This window comes from Quercus robur, chromosome 8 (genome assembly GCF_932294415.1).
Source record: "Quercus robur chromosome 8, dhQueRobu3.1, whole genome shotgun sequence".
In the NCBI taxonomy this organism is placed as follows: domain Eukaryota; kingdom Viridiplantae; phylum Streptophyta; class Magnoliopsida; order Fagales; family Fagaceae; genus Quercus; species Quercus robur.
Window position 1 is genome coordinate 55429092 of NC_065541.1, and position 19602 is coordinate 55448693.

The 19602-nt window shown below is 35.1% G+C and overlaps 3 protein-coding genes across 6 annotated transcripts; 2 read left to right on the forward strand and 1 right to left on the reverse strand.

The window, feature by feature from the left end:
* The first annotated feature begins 3308 nt into the window (after positions 1 to 3308).
* Positions 3309 to 5550, forward strand: LOC126697124 (pentatricopeptide repeat-containing protein At3g22470, mitochondrial-like). Of its 3 annotated transcripts, none has more exons than XM_050393977.1 (2): positions 3309 to 4637; positions 4887 to 5550. In XM_050393977.1, exons 1-2 carry the CDS (start codon positions 4337 to 4339, stop codon positions 5483 to 5485), a joined length of 900 nt encoding a protein of 299 aa, XP_050249934.1. In that variant the 5' UTR covers positions 3309 to 4336; the 3' UTR covers positions 5486 to 5550. The 3 variants fall into 3 exon arrangements, with proteins under 3 accessions (XP_050249934.1, XP_050249932.1, XP_050249933.1); XM_050393975.1 differs by having other exon boundaries at positions 3309 to 3552; positions 4428 to 5550; XM_050393976.1 differs by having other exon boundaries at positions 3309 to 3552; positions 4486 to 5550.
* A 912-nt stretch (positions 5551 to 6462) lies between these two features.
* Positions 6463 to 10703, reverse strand: LOC126696506 (3-phosphoshikimate 1-carboxyvinyltransferase, chloroplastic-like). Its single transcript, XM_050393232.1, has 7 exons — positions 10524 to 10703; positions 10227 to 10285; positions 9021 to 9221; positions 8250 to 8403; positions 7181 to 7395; positions 6990 to 7107; positions 6463 to 6576 (listed from the first exon to the last, which is right to left on the reverse strand). The coding sequence occupies exons 1-7, from the start codon at positions 10701 to 10703 to the stop codon at positions 6463 to 6465; spliced, it is 1041 nt and encodes a 346-aa protein (XP_050249189.1).
* Positions 10704 to 11818: 1115 nt separating this feature from the next.
* LOC126697126 (uncharacterized) lies at positions 11819 to 15191 on the forward strand. Of its 2 annotated transcripts, none has more exons than XM_050393980.1 (2): positions 11819 to 12790; positions 14706 to 15191. In XM_050393980.1, exon 1 carries the CDS (start codon positions 11859 to 11861, stop codon positions 12777 to 12779), a length of 921 nt encoding a protein of 306 aa, XP_050249937.1. In that variant the 5' UTR covers positions 11819 to 11858; the 3' UTR covers positions 12780 to 12790; positions 14706 to 15191. The 2 variants fall into 2 exon arrangements, with proteins under 2 accessions (XP_050249937.1, XP_050249936.1); XM_050393979.1 differs by lacking the exon at positions 14706 to 15191 and adding an exon at positions 14312 to 14698.
* Positions 15192 to 19602: the final 4411 nt, after the last annotated feature.

The window sequence follows — 19602 nt, forward strand, 5'->3', positions numbered from 1 at the left end:
CGGTTTAATTTTTTTTTTAATATTTATGTAAGCTGGTATATATATTGTTATACTGACACAACAAATTTCACAATATTTTCACAATTATTGACGTGTCAATTTCTTACAAGTCGAAATAAAATAATAAAATATGAGACTGTGACCAATCACAATTAAAAATAAATGTTTTGAGAAAATGTTACAACACTTATTGTGCAGTGCTTTTGGTTTATTTAACTGGCATGATAGCTACAATGCTTAAATATATATATATATATTTTTTCAGTAATAGGCTTATTTTTTTATTTTTTATTTATGTAAGCTGGTCTATATATTGTTATATTGACACAACAAATTTCACAATATTTTCACAATTATTGATGTGTCAATTTCTTACAAGTCGAAATAAAATAATAAAATATGAGACTGTGACCAGCCACAACTAAAAATAAATGTTTTGAGAAAATGTTACAACACTTATCGTGCAGTGCTTTTGGTTTATTCAACTGGCATGGTAGGCCTAAAGTTTTTTTTTTGTTTTTTTTTTTATTTTTATTTTTAGTAATCGGTTTGTGTTTTTTTTTCTTTTAAATATTTATGTAAGCTGGTATATATATTATCATATTGACACAACAAATTTCACAATTATTGACGTGTCAATTTCTTACAAGCCGAAATAAAATAATAAAATATGAGACTGTGACTAACTACAACTAAAAATAAATGTTTTGAGAAAATGTTACAACACTTATTGTGTAGTGTTTTTGGTTTATTCAATTCGCACGGTAGCTACAGTGCCTAAATTATTTTTTTTTTCAATAATCGGTTTGTTTTTTTTTTTTTTTTTTTTTTTTTAATATTTATATAAGTTGGTATATATATTGTTATACTGACACAACAAATATCATAATTATTGACGTGTCAATTTCTTACCAGTCGAAATAAAATAATAAAATATGAGACTGTAACCAACTACAACTAAAAATAAATGCTTTGAGAAAATGTTACAACTCTTATTATTATCACAATATTTTTACAATTGTTGAGATCTCAGTTTCTTATACATCAAATAAAAAAATGCTAAGTCCACAACATTTTAACATTAATTTATACAGTGCCTAATTTTTATTTTTTATTTATTTTTTTTTTATCAGTTATCGGTTTGTGTTTTTTTTTTTCTTTTAAATATTTATGTAAGCTAGCATATATATTAACTATATAAAAAGAGCCAAAGGCTCATGAATAGTAATTTTTTGGTTTATTCAATTAGTTAGGTGCACCTTTTCTTTTCTTTTTTCTTTTTCTTTCCCCTTCAAGTATGCCAGTTGGTTTGAGTTTTGTTTTTGTTTTTTTTTTTAAGATCTTTATATGTTTACTTTGTACTTGCAATGCAAGTTTACATTGTAAATAGACAAAAGTTGTTAATATTATACACATTTGCACAAAAAATGGTAAATATTATACAAAGTTTGTAAATGTGTACAAAATTTGTCAATTTTTTTGTGTCCATAATATAAATTTACATTGTAATTAAGTACAATATAAACATAGAGATATTATGAAAATGTTGTAACGCATGTGTCAATTCCTTATGAATTAAAATAAAATAAAATAAAATAATAAAATATTATATCGAGATCTAGCACAACTAAAAATGTCGTGACATTTTGTTGTTATTACAATATATTTACAACTATTAAGGTGTAAGTTATAGGTCAAAATAAAATAATAAAATATTGGACTAAGATTTGTCACGGTCTTATACGATTGAGATTAACTTTTTATGACATAATTATCAAAATCCTTAAAATTAGTATCTCTTTTGATTAATGTAAATCTCTTTGTATTTTAAAAATCAAATGATTTATATTTATATTTTGTGATACAAATAAAATCTAAAATTGATCCTAATCACTAATTTTTTTTCCCCATGGCTAGCACGTGCCTTGCACGTGCTGCCTTGACTAGTTTACGTTAAAATGACAAAAAATTAAAAGTATTAAAAGTTCACTTATTTTCAAAAGGCTAAAAGTTAAATTATTTGCAAAAAACTTGAGACAAAAAGCGAAAATCAAGAAACAAATAAGCAAAAGCCAAACACAAAATAAAACTAGTTCACCACTTCTACCAACTACAAGCAAAGAGTTCACTGTTCTCTAGACTAGCCCTTTAAAAAAAAAAAAAAGAATTTGTGAAGTTTCCCATTAATGAATAGATCAATTTGTGGATTTTTGTATTCCATATATTGTGATGAGTGTTAAGCGTTTGTGGTGAAATAATTTTTTCATCACAGCCTTAGATTTTTTTTTTTTTTTTTTTTTTGTGATTGGAAAATATATTAATTTTAAATTATAATTTATACATATTATTATAATCAGAGGCTAGTGATAATAATCAATATGGCATATGTATTTTTACAAAGAAATGTGTGTTTGTTTTAATTTTAATATTTTTTTATAAATAGATAAAGCAATTTGAAAACCATTAGAAGAGTGGTCCTATTTTACAGGCAATGTTTTAGTGGGAGTTAAAAGAAATGTGTGTTTGTTTTAATTTTAATTTTCTTTATAAATGGATAAAGTAATTTGAAAACCATTAGGAAAGTGGTCCTATTTTACAGGCAATGTTTTAATGGGAGATAAAGAAACATTTTTACCAAGTTTGCCCCTACTTAAACGTAGGCTGTAGGAGTATTTTGAAGAAAAAAAATCCAGTTCAAACGGGGGAAGCCCCTTGAATCCCTGACTATGATTTTCATGAATTCTACGGTGCAGTTTGGATCCGGCTTTTTGCGCGTCTACGTTTTAAAATCACGTTTCGTTGTTTTTTTTTTTTTCAAGCCACAGTATTTGACTTTTCACGGGTCCCACAAACTTTACTTACTAACAATTTTTTTTATTAAAAATAGGTCTCACGGGATTATTTACACATTTAAAAATTATTTTATTACAGTATTTTCAGTTTTTATTTTTCAGTTTCAATAAAATAAATTTTATCCAAACGGATCCTTGCATGAATTTAGAACTGATGACCCCATAATCTCATCAGGTTCAAATAATAATTAATTACTCTTATGCAACAGTGGATCATTAAATTTTTTTTTTTATTATTTTTTTGAGAAACTAGTGGATCATTAATTGATAGTCGTAGATGCATAAAAACCATTACATTTTTATAGTCCAAGCAACCAAAAACCACTCTTTTTCTGTAATTGGTACAGGCTTATTAAAAAGGTCCACAAAATTCCAAAACTACCCCACCAAAACCCAATCAATGTTCCCGACAACCGTTTCCTTTAAATTAATGGGGAGGAGGACTAAATAGTAAAATCGTTGTTCTAAACAGGAAAATAGAAGAAGAATGACTTGGTGAAGTGTGTACATTTTCAGCCGCCCCCTTCCCCAATTTTTTTATGCTCTCTCCCCATCAGATAACTGATCAGTAGCTTAGTTCAACTAAACTACCCTCAAAACCGACCGATTCTCTCTCTCTCTCTCTCTCTCAATTCTCAAACTCTATCGTTTCGTTCTGATTTCCGCTGCCGAATTGTTTGCTGGATCTTCAGGAAAATGGGTACGCTGCTTCGTACTTCCCTCACTTCTTTTCGTTCTTATTGTTATTATACTCTTACTACTGCTAGTATTGTTAGTGCTAAAAAAATCACGAATCATAATCACAATCAGAATCAAAATCAATTCTTGAAATCTGTTAGAGATCAGTGCATATCTAGAAGCTTTAGGAATGTTGATCATGCCTTACACCTGTTTGATACAATGCTTCACATGCGCCCTTTGCCATCCATTGACGATTTTAATCACGTGTTGGGTGTCATTGCAAGATTGAAGCATTACCCAGTTGTCATTTCTCTAATTAAACGAATCGAATCATTTGGTATCTCTCCTGATGTTTATACTCTTAATATTTTGGTTAACTGCTTCTGCCATTTGAACCGAGTAGATTTTGGGTTTTCTGTCTTGGCAACAATTTTGAAACTTGGTTATCACCCAAACTCTATTATTCTAAACACCCTTGTCAAGGGGCTCTGTCTTCAAGGTAACATTGCTGGAGCTGTGAGATTGGTAGAAGAAATGGAGAAGAAGGGGTATAAGCCTAATGCAATTACTTGTGGAACAATACTGAATGCTCTGTGTAAGATTGGACAGACTAGTATGGCTATTAGATTGCTTAGGAAGATGGAAGAAGGGAATTTTGAGCTTCATCTGTCAGCGTATAACACAATCATTGATAGTTTATGTAAGGATAGATTGGTAACTGAGGCTTTGTTTAGTTTCTATTTCTTTTAGCTCTTGATCTTCTTGTATTTGTTTCATTGTTCAAAGTGTTCACCATCGTGAACATGATGTTCAATTCTTTTAATAAAAGTCTTATTACCTATCAAAAAAAATTAACTGAGGCTTTGAACCTTTTATCTGAAATGATGAGTAAAGGCATTCAACCGGATCTTGTCACTTACAATTCCTTAATTCAAGGCCTATGCAATTTCAGCCTGTGGAGAGAGGCTATTACTTTGTTGAATGAGATGACACAGAGGAAGATCGTGCCATGTGTAAGGACCTTCAGTATATTGGTGGACACATATTGCAAAGAGGGGATGTTGATAGAGGCGAAAAAAGTTTTTGATATGATGATTCAAAGAGGTATTGAGCCTAACGTAGTCTCTTATAATACTTTGATTGATGGATATTGTTTGCAAAATAAATTGAAGGATGCCATCGAAGCATTGAACATGATGGTTGAGAGGGGTTGTTCACCTAATGTTATTAGCTATAACACATTGATTAATGGATTTTGTAAAAAGAAAAGAATTGATGGGGCAATGAATTTCTTTCATGAAATGTCCAATAAGGGAGTAACTCCTGATGTTGTGACTTACAACACTCTTATAGGTGGGTTTTGTCGAGTGGAGAGACATAAGGCTACTCTAGAGCTATTTCATAAGATGCAGGCTTGTGGTCAACCTCCATATCCCCAAACCTATGCTGTCTTGTTGGACAGCCTATGCAAGAATGGACAAGTTGTTGAGGCAATAAAAGTGTTTCATGAGATGGAAGACAAAACATTGGGCAACAATATTGTGATTTACAACATTTTAATTGACGGTTTGTGTAATGTTGGGAATCTTACAATTGCAAGAGAACTCTTTTATAGTCTACCTGCAAAAGGATTGCAACCCAATATTCGAACTTTCAATGTAATGATCAAAGGGTTTTGCAAAGAGGGGCTAATTGATGAAGCGAGTGAGTTGCTAGAGAAAATGGATGGGAACCATTTCTCTCCTAATGATCGAACATATAACACAATCATCCAAGGGTTGTTGCAACAGAGTGAGACAGTAAAGGCTATGGAACTTATTAAGATAATGATTGGCAAAGGTTTTTCAGCAAATGCAACCATTGCATCCATGTTGGTTGACTTGCTATCTACAAATCCAGCAGATAAATCACTTCAAGAATTACTTATTAAGACTTTGCCAGTCAATCTATAAGGCATATGTATATTTGTTGGAAGTGGTAATTTACTTTTTATGAAGTGATGTTTCTTTTCATATCATTGATGTTTTTTCCCTTTCAAACTTTATTGTCTTTTTTATTATTTATTTATTTATTATTTTTAATAATCTGTAATTAAATAGGTTTTATTTGAAGTGAAGATTTGGTTGACCCTCACAAGGAGTTATTGGATGGGAGGAGAACTTTACTCTCTATGGAGTTGTGATAGATACAGAATAGGTCTTGGGAACCATATCACACATGAACAATGTGACATTCTCTCCTAAAATTAGAAGTGCTATGTCAACAACATTTTCACAACAAATCATAAGTGGTAACTTATTATTGGTTTTAATTTGAATTTACCACTTAAATTACTTATTTGCTCACTAGTAACAACTTATAATAGTTTGCCACTTAAGATTTGTTGTGAAAGTGTTGTGGACAGAGCTTTTCTCCTTCTAAAATAGCCATAAAAGTTGTAGCATGAAAGGAGTAAACTTTAATTTGATTCTATTCCAATCATTTATATATTCTATTGTTTTATAAACTTCAATTTGAATTGTCCAACATGGGAGAGGCTCCCTATTTTGTCACTTACTGCAGTCTTATAGGTGGGTTTTGTCGAGTGAAGAGACCCCATTATACACAACCATTTTCTACAGTAGAAGGGCCTAAATTATACACCAATTTTCCAAAATGGAAAAGAAATGGAACCCCAAATGCTGAACACAAGTTCATTGTTAATGTTCCCTATGAAGTCATGAAGTACAGGGAGACTGGCAAATCCAAGGTTCAATGCATTTACCTTCACCACCACTTAACAAAGGCTAAAATACTCTTAATTTTTTCCCCACCATGAAAAGGCCAACATACCGTCCCATATAGCAGTCGGTCCATCAGCAAAAAAAGCAACTGCAGAAAGAGTCATCGCAACATCTGGCATTTTGTTCATGTTGACATCAATAGCTCACTAGTGTTTTCTTTTGGAAGAATCTTGAGGTGGTCCAGTGATTGTGACACTAGTCTCTAACCAGGTAACCCTAGCACCCATCTTCTCAAGAACTTCCGCAAATTTTACGTCTCCCTTGATAAACGAAAAATATGGTAAAACATTAGTTAATTTGGTCTATGCATGTATATATATATATATATATATATATATATATATTGGTCAAAGTAATCAAGACTGGGGTAATAAACATAGCAAATATTATGAATCAGTAATAGCTTTAAGAGCAACATTGCACTTGTTCACACGTGATATTGCTAAATCGAGCTTTTGCCAATCGTTTAGGATTCCCCACTCCTGGGGCCATGTCTCAATCGCAGAGAGGGTGATCATCTGAAAAGATCAGCTAAAGATCATTAGCATGGTTTACCAGATCAACTACCTAATACTACACATGCTCATCAAACATCAGATCTTAGCTTTCTCCAGAATAGGCCCAAACTGTTCAACAGTTTGCACACACCCAAATATTGGCACTTGTGATTTACCTGCAAACTGCTTGTCCCACAACCTTCAATAGTAACTGTCCCACAAGTGACTGCTGCACAAGCTAAGAAGTAACTAGCACTTGAAGCATCACCTTCAACATAAGCATTTCTAGGAGACCTAAAATATTTACTACTCTCAATAGTATAACTTGATTTCACAAATTACTGGAACTATATATTATAGAACCTACTTGTACTTTTGACCTCCACGAATCAAGAACCGATCCAAGCTATCTTTGTGTTCTATGGAGATCCTAAACCGTTCCACCAGCTTCAATGTCATCTCAACATAAGGAGTGGAAATCAACCTGTCGATGATTTCAATTTCAACATCTCCAAGAGCCAAAGGAGCAGCCATGATCAAAGCAGTCAAGAATACACTACTAGTTGATCCAGAGAGCTTTACCTGCAAACAAAGACACAAAGCATAAAGGATCATGTTGGCTTAATCTTTGCACACAACACCAACACAAAGTGTTCTGTTAGACACTGGTAAAATACTTAACGAAAGTGAATGGAAGGACGAAATGACTGACATTTTCAATTTTTAGGAACAAAAATTGAACATGTACTATGTTTCAAGGACAAAAAGAATATTTTTGCCTAATATCTTGTTTTGATAGGTAGATAGTGGGGAGGAGGGAGGTGGGGGTTTGAACCATAGATATGGGACACCACAAATGATGCCATTATTGCTGGCATGTTTTCCACTACAATTGCGATTTGTAAATTATTACATTGATGTAATGTAACTGAAGCAAACAACAATATTTGACACTTGAGAATTGATATCCATACGCTCAAAATTTCCTAAAATACTTAATGACTCTTTTTAAAATTCTATACATAAGGATACACTGAAAAGAGCTTAAAGTCAAAAAAATAAATCATTAACTTCAAGGGAGGAAAGACTTCACTCAGAAAGTTCTCCAAGAACAAATATGCTCCACCTCACTTGCCAAGTTACAAACCCGGTTATATCCATACCTCCATACAAAAGATAAAATCACTAGTTGAAATCTCAGTGTAGTTATGCAGACCTAATCTTTCTGAACTTGGAATGACATCACATTAAACTTAAAGTTGGCTCCTCAAGGTTATGGCTTCTAGGACAGAAAGACATCAATGCAGAAAAATGACATGACGTTGTCTTCTCAGATATCTCAGAAAGAGAGGAAAAAAAAGGGAATGGAAAACTTAATGTCTCACGAAACCGCATTATATGGAAGACTTGCGCAAAAAGATAATGCACAACCTCACCTTATCCCTTGGAAGACCCCCATTCCCGAATACACATACAGGGAGACATTTTGTGCCAAGAAAATAGTCAACATCAGCACCAAGCTGCTTAAGACCATCAACTAAATGTCCAATTGGTCTCTCTCTCATTCGGGGCATTCCATCAAGTATGTAGCTGAAATATATTGAATGGTGTAAAAAAGTTTGTGTACAAATTTGTAAATGAGACATATCACATAAGACCATTTCTTGTCTAAATATCTTTTTTTATTTTTATTGGCAAGTTACACATGCACTTGGTGGTCATGAACCATCCCGTTATTTATTTATATATTTTAAGTGGAGAAGAAGGATTTGAACCTTGGATGTCTCCATTGGAAACATCAAGAAATACCATTTGACCTAAAGAAGAGTTCTTTAGACTCACCTCTAGCTAGTAAACCTATGTGCAAATGACCCCACCCACCAGAATCAGTTCCTAGGCAATCCGTGGGCATTCACCCCTAATGAGCTAAGTAGTTTATACTTATTCTCATGAGCACACCCTCCATCCCATTATTATGAGGAAAGGATGTGCCAACTGAGCTATAGCTCATTGGCTCTTATCTAAATATCTTGGACCTGGACTTAATCCAAATTTCAAGGCTAAAGAGAAAAAAATAAAATAAAATAAAGGTGTAGTATAAAGGGAACAGTCCTATCCTGTTATGAATATCACAGCATTCCTTCTAATGGGGCAGAAATTTCATAATTCTGGAACAATTCTGTTTAAAAATGCAAATTCAGACAGACCTAGAATTTCCACCTGCAGCTGTCAATGGCCACATTGCGGTTCCAAAATTTCCAAGGAAAAGTTGTACTTCATCCCTGGATTCTTTACCCACTGGAAGGAGACCGCCACAACCTTCCACAATTGCTCTTTTTATTGCCTTGTCTTCTAACACACTAATTCCTAGGGTTCTCAATGCACCAATCATGTAATGAATATCATCTCTATTCAACAAGTTGTCCACAACAGTTGTTCCAGAATAATAGATGAGAACAATTAATGTATGCCAAAAGACTGGACTTGATTACGAGTAAAAATGAAACAATTTAGTCATTTATCATCAATTACTTAATCTAATGCTTTTCTTTTTCACCTAAACAGACACCAGAAGTAAATCAATTCCAAAAATGAAATACTCTCTTCCCATATTTCTCATGAACTAAGCTCAATCTAAATATTAAGAATTAAAATAACCAAGAAAAAACCAACTCTCTCATCTTTCCCTTGTACCTTTCCACATCCAAACAGAGAGTTATTTTATTTCAAGCACTGGAAAACGGATTTGGCTTATGTTTAGTACTTTTTAACTGGAATCTCATTTTTTTTTTTAATGAGGAACTACCACATCACCCACTAACTAAATAAAATGTGAAGACTAAAATCAACTACCACTTACTATTGTGTATTTAAAATAAAATGAGACCTCCAGTTAAAAAAATACTAGAGGTAAGCCACACCCTAGGAAAACAAACAACATGTACTATTCCCCCTCTCCCCAACATCATAACCAACCAAACAAAATGTCTATATTACATTTTCTAAAATTCTTAATTTATTAGGCCCACAAGCTAACAAAATGAAATACACAATTGACAACAACAACAACATAGCCTTAGTCCCAAAATTTTGGGGTCGGCTATGGATCCTCAATAGACTACTAAGGGTCCTCCACATATATTATTTTCCGTCATTCTGGTATATCTCTTTGTTACCACCTATTGGACACGTCATTTTTTTTTATAACATAAGGAACTTTTTTCAAGAAGAGTACTTTGGACTTGCCTTTAGCCCATAAAACCTACTAGCAATTGACTCCACTCGCCATAACTAGTTGCCGAGTAATCTAGGGACATTCACCTTCGAAGGGCTAAGTAATAAAACCTACAAAAATGTCATTTTTTACTACTTTCTACTAATGTTATTTTAGGTCTTTCATTATTTTTTTATACTTGACTTGAATCAACTCACTTCTTCTAAATGGCTCCACAATGCACATGAACAAGATCAGCTATCACAAGTCATTTTTCATCAATAGTGCATCCTATCTTTATGTGAATTTCTCTATTTCAAATTCTACCTTTCTTTCTATTTCCACTTATCCATCTTCACATTCTCATTTAAGCTACACTAAATTTATAAAATACAAATTTTAACTAACTGAAAACTAAAATACAAAATTTTAAAATGAAGAATATAAAACTCCTAAATTTTCCTACACTTTCTCAACAACCAAACATTGTATATACCTCAGAGAGAGCAGCCAGAAGCAGAATTCGATTCGACAGCGATTTAGACCCCGACAACATGATAGTACCGGAGATATCTTTGATGGGTTGCAACACAATCTTCGGTGGCATTGACAGCTTCTCAGCTGTGGCAACTGAAGCTGAAACCCAAAAGGTACCAACTTTACCACTACCCACCATGCACACATGCTTGTGCTTCAAAGTCCAGGACTTTGATGACCCTAAAAGTTGTGACCCAAAAGAGAATTTGGGTTTTTTGGAGTTTGGGATTGTTGTCAAAGACTTGGGTGTTTTGAGCTCCGCAACAAATTTTGCTTACTTGTCCTTCCATTGACAAAATCCAAGGCATGTTTGGTAGACTGTAATAGGCTCTGTAATGTAATAGTTATTCCTATGGTTTAGTTATTCTTTAGTTTGGTTATCTTTTTATTACAAGGAATAATCATTCCATATGAATAGCTATTCTTCAAAATGAGGAATAAATATTCCTCTTTAAAAGGTTGTATTAGCTATTCCTTAGTAAGTGCAATAATTTTAAAACTTAATATATTTCTAAGTAAACAAACTTTCCATATACATATAATAATTATAAAAATAAAAAATCATAAAAAATAACATATATCTCTCTTAAATTTAAAAATAATTTTTTTTAAGGAAATATAATTGTATGAGTAAGAAATTTCCTAAAATAAATGTTAAGTTTCATTCTAATGTTATAACTTGCAACCAAACTAATGAATAGGTTTAGTTATTACATTACAACACATTTTATTCCTAGTAATAAAGATTACAATTCCTATCGTAATCCCCATTCAGTGTACCAAACATACTCTTAGTAAATTTGGATACTAATTTTTAATGAGGAAAAAAAAGAATTTTAAGAATTATAAATTTAAAGGCAATTTGGCGGAAAAAAGAAAGAAAAAAAAATTGAAATAATAGTTATTTTTTATTATAAAATAACACGAAAACAATCTTTTAATAATCTCAATTACAACATGATGTAATAATAAAGCCAATGTAAGAAAAAATTGACATTTTAATAGTTATTTATTTCACTTCCAAAACATGTTGTAATTGACATTATTAGTGAAAATAATCTCAATCACATCAATAGTGTCAGTGGCTTAGCTCAAAACATTTCAAAACTCCTGATTTCATTTGGTGTGAAAGTGAAAATTTAATAGGAAATTAGAAATGTAATTATTTTATTTTTTAATAAAAATGGATAGGCAATATTTTCCTTAATAAATAAGGCTATGAAGAATGCTAGTAAAAAAAGAATCTGACCAAAACCTATTTCAACTCAAACCCCACGCCCAAGTACCTCTCTCTATGCGCAATAAGTACAAATCCTATGTTCATTTTTCCTGGTCAAACTCAAAACGCTGGTTCCCATTTCTCAGGGTTTTGAAGAAGAATTTGTCTTCCTCTCACTCCTCCCATCTGGGTTTTACTTTCTCTCTCTCCCTCTCTCTCTTTGAATCAATGGAATCTCTCTCTAGACTCAACAATTGTCACCAAAGTCTCCACCACCTCTCACTCAATCACCACCGTCCCTCAGTCCCAAAACCCATCTCTTCTCTCTTCCTCACAACCCCACCATCACCATCGCCACCACCATCATCGCCACCACCCATAAGAGCTTCATCCTCACCGGACCCACTTTCCCAAAACCCCCAAAACCCACTCTCCCAAACCCTCAAATCCCTCCTCAAACTCACACTCCCCACCATAGCCTCCACAGCCACAGCCACAGCCACATTGTTCTTCATTAGGTTCAACCCCAAGTCCCTCCTTGTCCCCACTACTACACAACCACAACCACAACAACAACCCAATGGTGTTATTACCTGCTCTGACCTCAAGGTCAAGCTGAAAATCGTTGACTATCTCATTGAACTCAAACCAGATGACCAAGCTTGGAGTTTGTTGAAGACCCAGATTAGGAATTATAGCCTAGAGCTTGATTCTGCTAGTTTTGGGTTCAGAGAGATACTCGACAAGGACTTGTTGTGTCACAAGCCTCATTGTGGGGACATAAGGGAGTGTTTGGAAATGGCTGATGAACTCAAAGACTTGTCTTTAGAAATCGAGGCTGCAATGGACAACTGTATTAGGAATTCGGATATCAAATTGCATTTGAGGGATTTCAAGTATTTGGTTGCGCGAGTCAGGGATTCTAAGAGGAAAGTTTTTGGTGCTTTGAAGTATTTTCAGGAGCTTGAGCAACGAGACCATAACTACAGGGACTAAATAACAGAAAGGTGAAGTGGTTTTTCTTTGGACACTAAGTCAATCTCTCTCTTTTTGTTTAGGTTTGGTTAATGCATTTGGATGTGCTGTCTTAACTCTTAACTGTAAATTTTGGTTAAATTATTCAAATTAGAGAGAGAGAGAGAGAGAGAGAGAGAGAGAGAGAGAGAGAGAGAGAGAGGGGGGGGGGGGGGGGGGGGTGGGGGGGGAGGCTCTGAGGAAGAATAATGTTTGGTGAATTGGTTGTATGTGTCTCTCAATATTTATATTAGAGGATACTGAGGGAGGGGAAATTATTTATACTGGTTACTTGGAGGGAGAAAAGAAATACTTACATTTCTAGTTTTGTCATCATTTAATCTAATGGCTTCAAGTGAATTGAATAAGTTTGATTTGTTGATATGTTGTCAAAGCACATTTGATCACATGGAAGTTGAAAACCTTCCCAGCTTAGGTTCTCTCTCTCTCTCTCTCTAAATATACATAAAGAAGTAATACATCTTTAGCTGTTTATCTTATACTGCAATTGTGCATTTTTGTTGTCATATCAATTCTTTACATCATTTTTGAGTTTGTTATTAAAACAAAAAGTGCTAGTAGAACTACTCTGAAACTATTATTCTCCATGTTGACGATGCAAGAAAATGGGAACACAGGAGTGGGGGATTTTTTTTATTTTTATTTTTTGCGGTGGAAGCCAAGGGTCAAGAAGAAAAGAAAAAAAAAAGTTGTGGAAGTCAAGTAAAGATTAGATTTGTTCGTTTGTTTGGGTGATCAGTGTGGATGATATATTTATAAAGCATCAGTTTATAAAATTTTTTGAAGAATGATTATTATGCCAAGACCTCCCCACCATTTTCTTGGGGAGGGAGGTGATTGGTATGAAAAATGCCTGCAGTAGAAATCTGAAGGCCGTGTTTTCTATGTTGTTGGTCCAAGAAATGCCTGCAGTAAATGTTGGTGTGGACAGTTTATCCATAAAGCATCAATATGTGAAATAGGCAAATGGGCGAGAACTAACTTATACAGTAGTTGGCCTTGAGAATAAATCCCTTATTCAGACTCTTAATTGGAACTACCCTTACTTTGGTCAAATATGGTTTTTTTGGTTTGTATAATCTAGTATAGGTCCGGGATTTATGATTGAGAGCTTGTTGCTTGGCTGATTCAGATTTGATATGTGATATTCTGTTGGTAGCTATATGTAATAGGAAGAAGGCTCTGTTAATAGTCAAGAGTCATGGGAAGCTTCCTTGAGGACTTGCTCAGAAATCTGAGAATGAAAGAGGTTGAGATGTAAAGACTAAGGAGAGGACATTCATGTCATTAATCATATTGAATTTTATTGTTATTGAAGATAAGTACAGGTGGAGGATACAAAGCACTTGTATTTTTCATTTTCTAGAATTTCTTTCCATGTTTCCTTTGGAGCATTCCCTTGTTCAGCTCTATGAAGCTCCCCACCATGTCTATTCTGCAAATTTTAGTCTGTCTGAACGGATACTCAGACTACATATTGAATTATTGAACAGACTGCAGCAGGCACGCTTTGATGGGGTTGCCAATAGTTGATGGGTTGTGCTAATGTCTTGAATAACATGCTGGATGTCTATTGTGATGAGTTGGTGAAATTGGTTAGTACCTGGTCTGATAACGCAACCTGCTCAGTCCTCACTGCTCACTAGTTGATTCAAGGGTGGGAAGGCACACTTGTCAACGGCATGCCTTCACATAATCCCTTTAATATGCAAAGTGGTGTGAGCCTGTGGAAGTTTTGAAGTTATGCCTATGTCAGGAATCAATTGCATGATTTGGCTGTGTTTCTCAAACTTGAGCATGTTGAAGAAAACAGGCTACTGCTGCTAAACTAATATAGCATAATTATAATAGAGGAATAAAATCTGCAGAAAATTTTGGGTTTTTCAGGTCCATGGGTGAATTGGTTCTAGGCTTCTGGCTGGATGGACTTGGACAACGGTAGTTAGACAACACTGATTCAGTCAGTTAGTACCCCTTATGCAGCAGTAACTTCAATATTGAGCATCTCAGAGAAGACAGGCTTTGGCTGCTAAACAAAATTTGCATAAATGCATTAGATTTTAGAGATATAAAATATGCGGAAAAAGTTGTGGCAATGCTGAACTAGACGACTCCTGTGCAGATAAACCAACCCGTGTAGGATGAAATTTTTAGTTGAAGCAAAATGTCTTTGTTTCTCCTGCTGCAGAGCCAAATTCGTTTAGTAAGATCCAACCAAGGTATACCACTAAAAATAGAACCCATTTCTTCCTGCTATGTGGTACTTGAATATCAAAAAGGTTTCTACCATCAACTAATGGATGGAATAGTATGATGTAGTAAAACTGAAACACTAGTAATAAGAAAAGTATGATGGGGTAATGTCAACATTTGTGTTTGATTTTATTGTTTCTGTTTGCCACGTCATAAGCTTCGTTCACAAGACGATGGCAGAGACCTTTTTATAACATACTTAACAGGTCAAGGACTAAATTGAAACATATGAAAGGTTAAAGACCATTTTGAAGACCATTTTGAAACATGGAATCCAGGTTAAGGATCAAGCGTGTAAATAAATCAAACTTTAAAATGTGCATGGATGATCAACAAATACTATATCATCATTGTTGATGCATCTCATTTTACGTTATGTATTCGAACCTTTAAATTTTAGGTGAAACACCAAGAAGACATTTTAATTTACAAGCCACTAGCATCTTGTTTTCCACTTCTTTTTAATAATAATATGTACAGAATAATTTGAAAATTCTATGAAGGATTAGATTTCGTTGCTACTTGCTACCATAAGCAATAAGCATGGCCAAGCATTTCTTCGCTTCCTTAATTAGCAACAACAAGCCAACTCTTTTCATATGACAAATTCATAATCTGCCGGTCAAGAATTTATCTTTGTATTTTATTTTTATTTTTATTTTTGAGAAACTGCCGATCAAGAATTTATCTATTTGAGGCTTTCAGTTCAGCTCACATAACATTAAAAAAAAAAAAAAAAATCGGTACAAAAAGTGAAAACCGTTTACTAACTAATTCATGCATCAAAGTGCTAAAATGACACGGATGAGAAGAAAAAGGTAAAAGATAGTCCAATGAGGATGGCAAAACTGGATGTTATCATAGCTAGCGAGGTGAAGGAGTAGAAATTATTAGGCCTACTAGGAGAACCGTTGAAGTGGTCATTCTAACCAATAAAACACTGCTATTTATGCAAATATAACATTATCTAGTAGTTTTTTATTTTTACTTCTTGTGCTAATTAAGAATTTAACTCACGTTTGCATAAGTACTATTATTTCATTGATTGCGAAGACCATTTCAGCAGTCCTCTTAGTAGACTTAATAATTAGCATAATGGACTATATTATTATTATTATTATTTTTTTAAAATAAATTCGGATTGGATTTGGGCAATACCTAAAGCCAACTTGATAAATTTAGGTGTGGATAGAACTCGAACCGATTATGTTTACCCATTATTGATCAGGTAATACCCAGTATTTTTGGATCGAATCAGGTTGGATACCCATTATCCAATGGGTTTGGCCATCCCTACAACAATTGGAGCATGCAATTGTGGTCAACGGAGAGAACAAAAGAATCACTATTAAACCAGTAAGGGTTCTTTATGGTTGTACCTCTTGACCTCATCAATGTCATCAAACAATACATGTCCCATTAAGGCACAACACATGGGTAGACTTCGGTAAACCGAATTAGCTTTCTCAACTGCATCGATTGAGAGGAACCAGATTATGTTAATGGATTTCTTTATTAGTGAAGTGTCATAAATTTACCAAATAAAATACTACACAAATTTAAAGCTATACTAAATGGTCAGTACACAGTTTTTGAAAGTTCAAATAGTGTGTAAAATATCTATGAGCGTTTAGACCCCTAATTTACAAATTACCAACACAAGCTTATAATCAAACAATGTATGTGCCGAATATGAAAATAAGCTAAAACAGAATTGGTAAAACAATCTAAACCGAAATTAATCACAACCACAACAGTAATTAAAAGGCAAAAATTAAGGTAAGAGAGATGCAAACACAAAGACAACACAACGATGTGTTATTGAAGAGGAAACCGAAGTCCTCAGCAAAAAACCTCTCCGCTGCCCTCCAAGCGGTCAATAATCCACTAGAGAATAAAGTCGGGATACATGAATAGTAGAAGACCCTTTAAGCCTAATTTATTCAGTGCACCTAAGCCCTCTGTTGAGGGCCATTTGTGAGAGCCTAGGCAGAAAGAAAGAAAGAAAGCCCAATAACAAGGGCAACAAGGAATTGACAAAATAGATAGCAAAAAACCATTAGCCCAAGCGGCAGGAATAATGGATTACAGGCCCAAGAAATAAACAAATGGGTCTTGAAGAGGCAAGTGGGCTCAAAGAAGCCCGGAAAGAAAGAAATAGCATCCCATGGGCAGTGTATGAGGTAGAAAAGCAAGAAAGGGCCGCCGCAGGCTCAAGGCAATGCAAACTAAGAGAGTAAGGGGTTTATGGCAGGCCCATGAACCCCAAAGATGAGAATAAGGTTATTGGGCCAGGGAAGCCCAATGAAGTTAGTAAAAAGCTAATGGGAGTGTGGAATTAGTAAATGGGCCAAGGAAGGCCAAAGAAAGCAAATGGGCCGTGGATGCCCAAATGAAAGCCCAAAGGGACATGAGAGCCCATAAGTAAAAGCAAAACAGTGGCCATGACAAGCCACTGAAAGAAGGAATAAACGGCTGGCCCAAAAGAGGCCCAGCAGGATTAAGTTATTACGGTAGGAATAACAGTACAACATTGCAAGAAATAAAGAGAACCAAGAGTGGGCCAAAGAAATGAAAGGCCCATCATCAGACAAAGTTCAGCTCTTGAATGGAGCGGGAAAACAAAGAAAAGCCCACATAAGAGGTCAAAAAACACGGACGGCGAGCCTCCAGATCACGGCAAACGCATGAGCAGCAGGCAGATTTTTGGACATATCTGAAAGGAAAGCACATGCAAGGCCTAGGCACCACCAGCCTGTACCCAGCCAATATGGGACGTGGTGGGGTCATGGGCCAAAGGTAAGAGGTAAATGGGGTATGGTTTGGTGGTGGGGAGAGGGGAAAAAACCTATTTTGCGGCTCCTGCCCAAGCCCTTTTGGGAGGTACATCCTGTTGGGATGACAGACCACCCAAAAGAGGCAAGGTTGAGGGGGGAACCGTTAGGTGCATGTCTTGAGGAAAAGAGAGAGAAAGCATTTATGTCGTAGCAGGAAAGAATGCTACGGTGGACTCAGGAATGAAACAAACCTGCTTTTGTCTAGCAAGGGTGAGTGTCACACACCTTTGATGGTCGGCAAGTACGCCCAAACTAGACAAAGACGGTTAAGGGGTAAAGTGGTAAAAAACTGGCCATGGCAGGCACTATAAAAGGACCCTTGTCGTGCCCTGAATGGGGGATCGAAAAACAGAGTATATTCACGGAGTAAAAAAAGAAAGCAGAGTAAAAGAAATCAAGAGAAGGAAAAGAAAAAGATAAGAGAGAAAACAGAGGAAAGAAGAGAGGAAATTGAGAAAAAAAAGAGAGAGATAACACAATGGGCATGCACCAGTAAGTCGATTTCCCTCTCCCCCACTTTAAATCCTGCTCTCTTCCAAAACATAACAAGGATTCCTTTTAGGCATTAACCATTTAGGTCCGACTCCCTCAAAACCATTAATCCCCACAACAGGATCTTTTCCTAGAAGATTATTTGCATTGAGAGGAGGCGTTCTCCCCTCTTTGGTTTTGCTTCTGCGGACCAAACTTAAAACTTGACTTTATGCCCACTTTTGATTAGTTCATATTATTTTCTTTCTCCTTTACTTTCTCTATAAATGACATTATCACGACTGTAATCATGTTTTATAAGTAGGGATTACTTGGCCATTTTTATAAAATAGTCAGAGTACTCTATTTTGTTATTATTATATCTGCTTGCCGTAACTCATCTGAAACAGTTCTGCTTGCCGTAAGCTTACTCCTGGCAAACGAGGTATAGTTTGTGCACAAACCGGCCCAAGTTGAGTTACAGTTGGATCGGTCCCAACTCCCTTACTCATAAACATTCGGGCCCATTACCGTAGGAGGCAGCCCAGCCCAACGTACAATATGCAAAAAAGGCCCCTACACCCTCCAAGTTTCTTGCTCCAACAGGGTTACGCCGAACCTTATCTTCTTTAGTTTACCGAATCCCGCAATAGCTCATTGTATCAATCAAAATGAATTGGTCCATTCTAAACTGCTTTCCAAGCACCAAATAACTTCCTCACAAATATGGGTATAGTGAGATAAAGATTTGGCTAATGTACCTTTCAAGGATGTAACAATGGAGAGGGTGTGAGTAGAGAAATTTGGAGAATCAAAGGATGAAGATTGTGGATGAGTTAATCTTGTTTTTCTTTAGGGTTTCTCTCTCAAAATTCTCTTTGGAAACTCTTTACATTTCGTGGGTATAATGATATTTATAATAGGGTGAGTGAGGAATGCAAACAGTCAGTTTTCATCAAATAGGACATTCTGACGACTTGAGCTCGCGACTGGAATGAGTTACGAGCTAACTGTCTGGCCAATCTAGAAGTTTTGTCTGTGACCCTTCAGCTCCCCTGCATGCTTCACACGTGTACCACCTTTGACAACTCGCTAGTCGCGAGATCTAATCACGAGGCTCTTCTTGAGTGCACACTCTTGAGCTTTTCCGCACACTCTTTAATACACTACTCTTACATGATTCCCACCTAAATACAGGATTTCTAAATGCTGAATTACATATA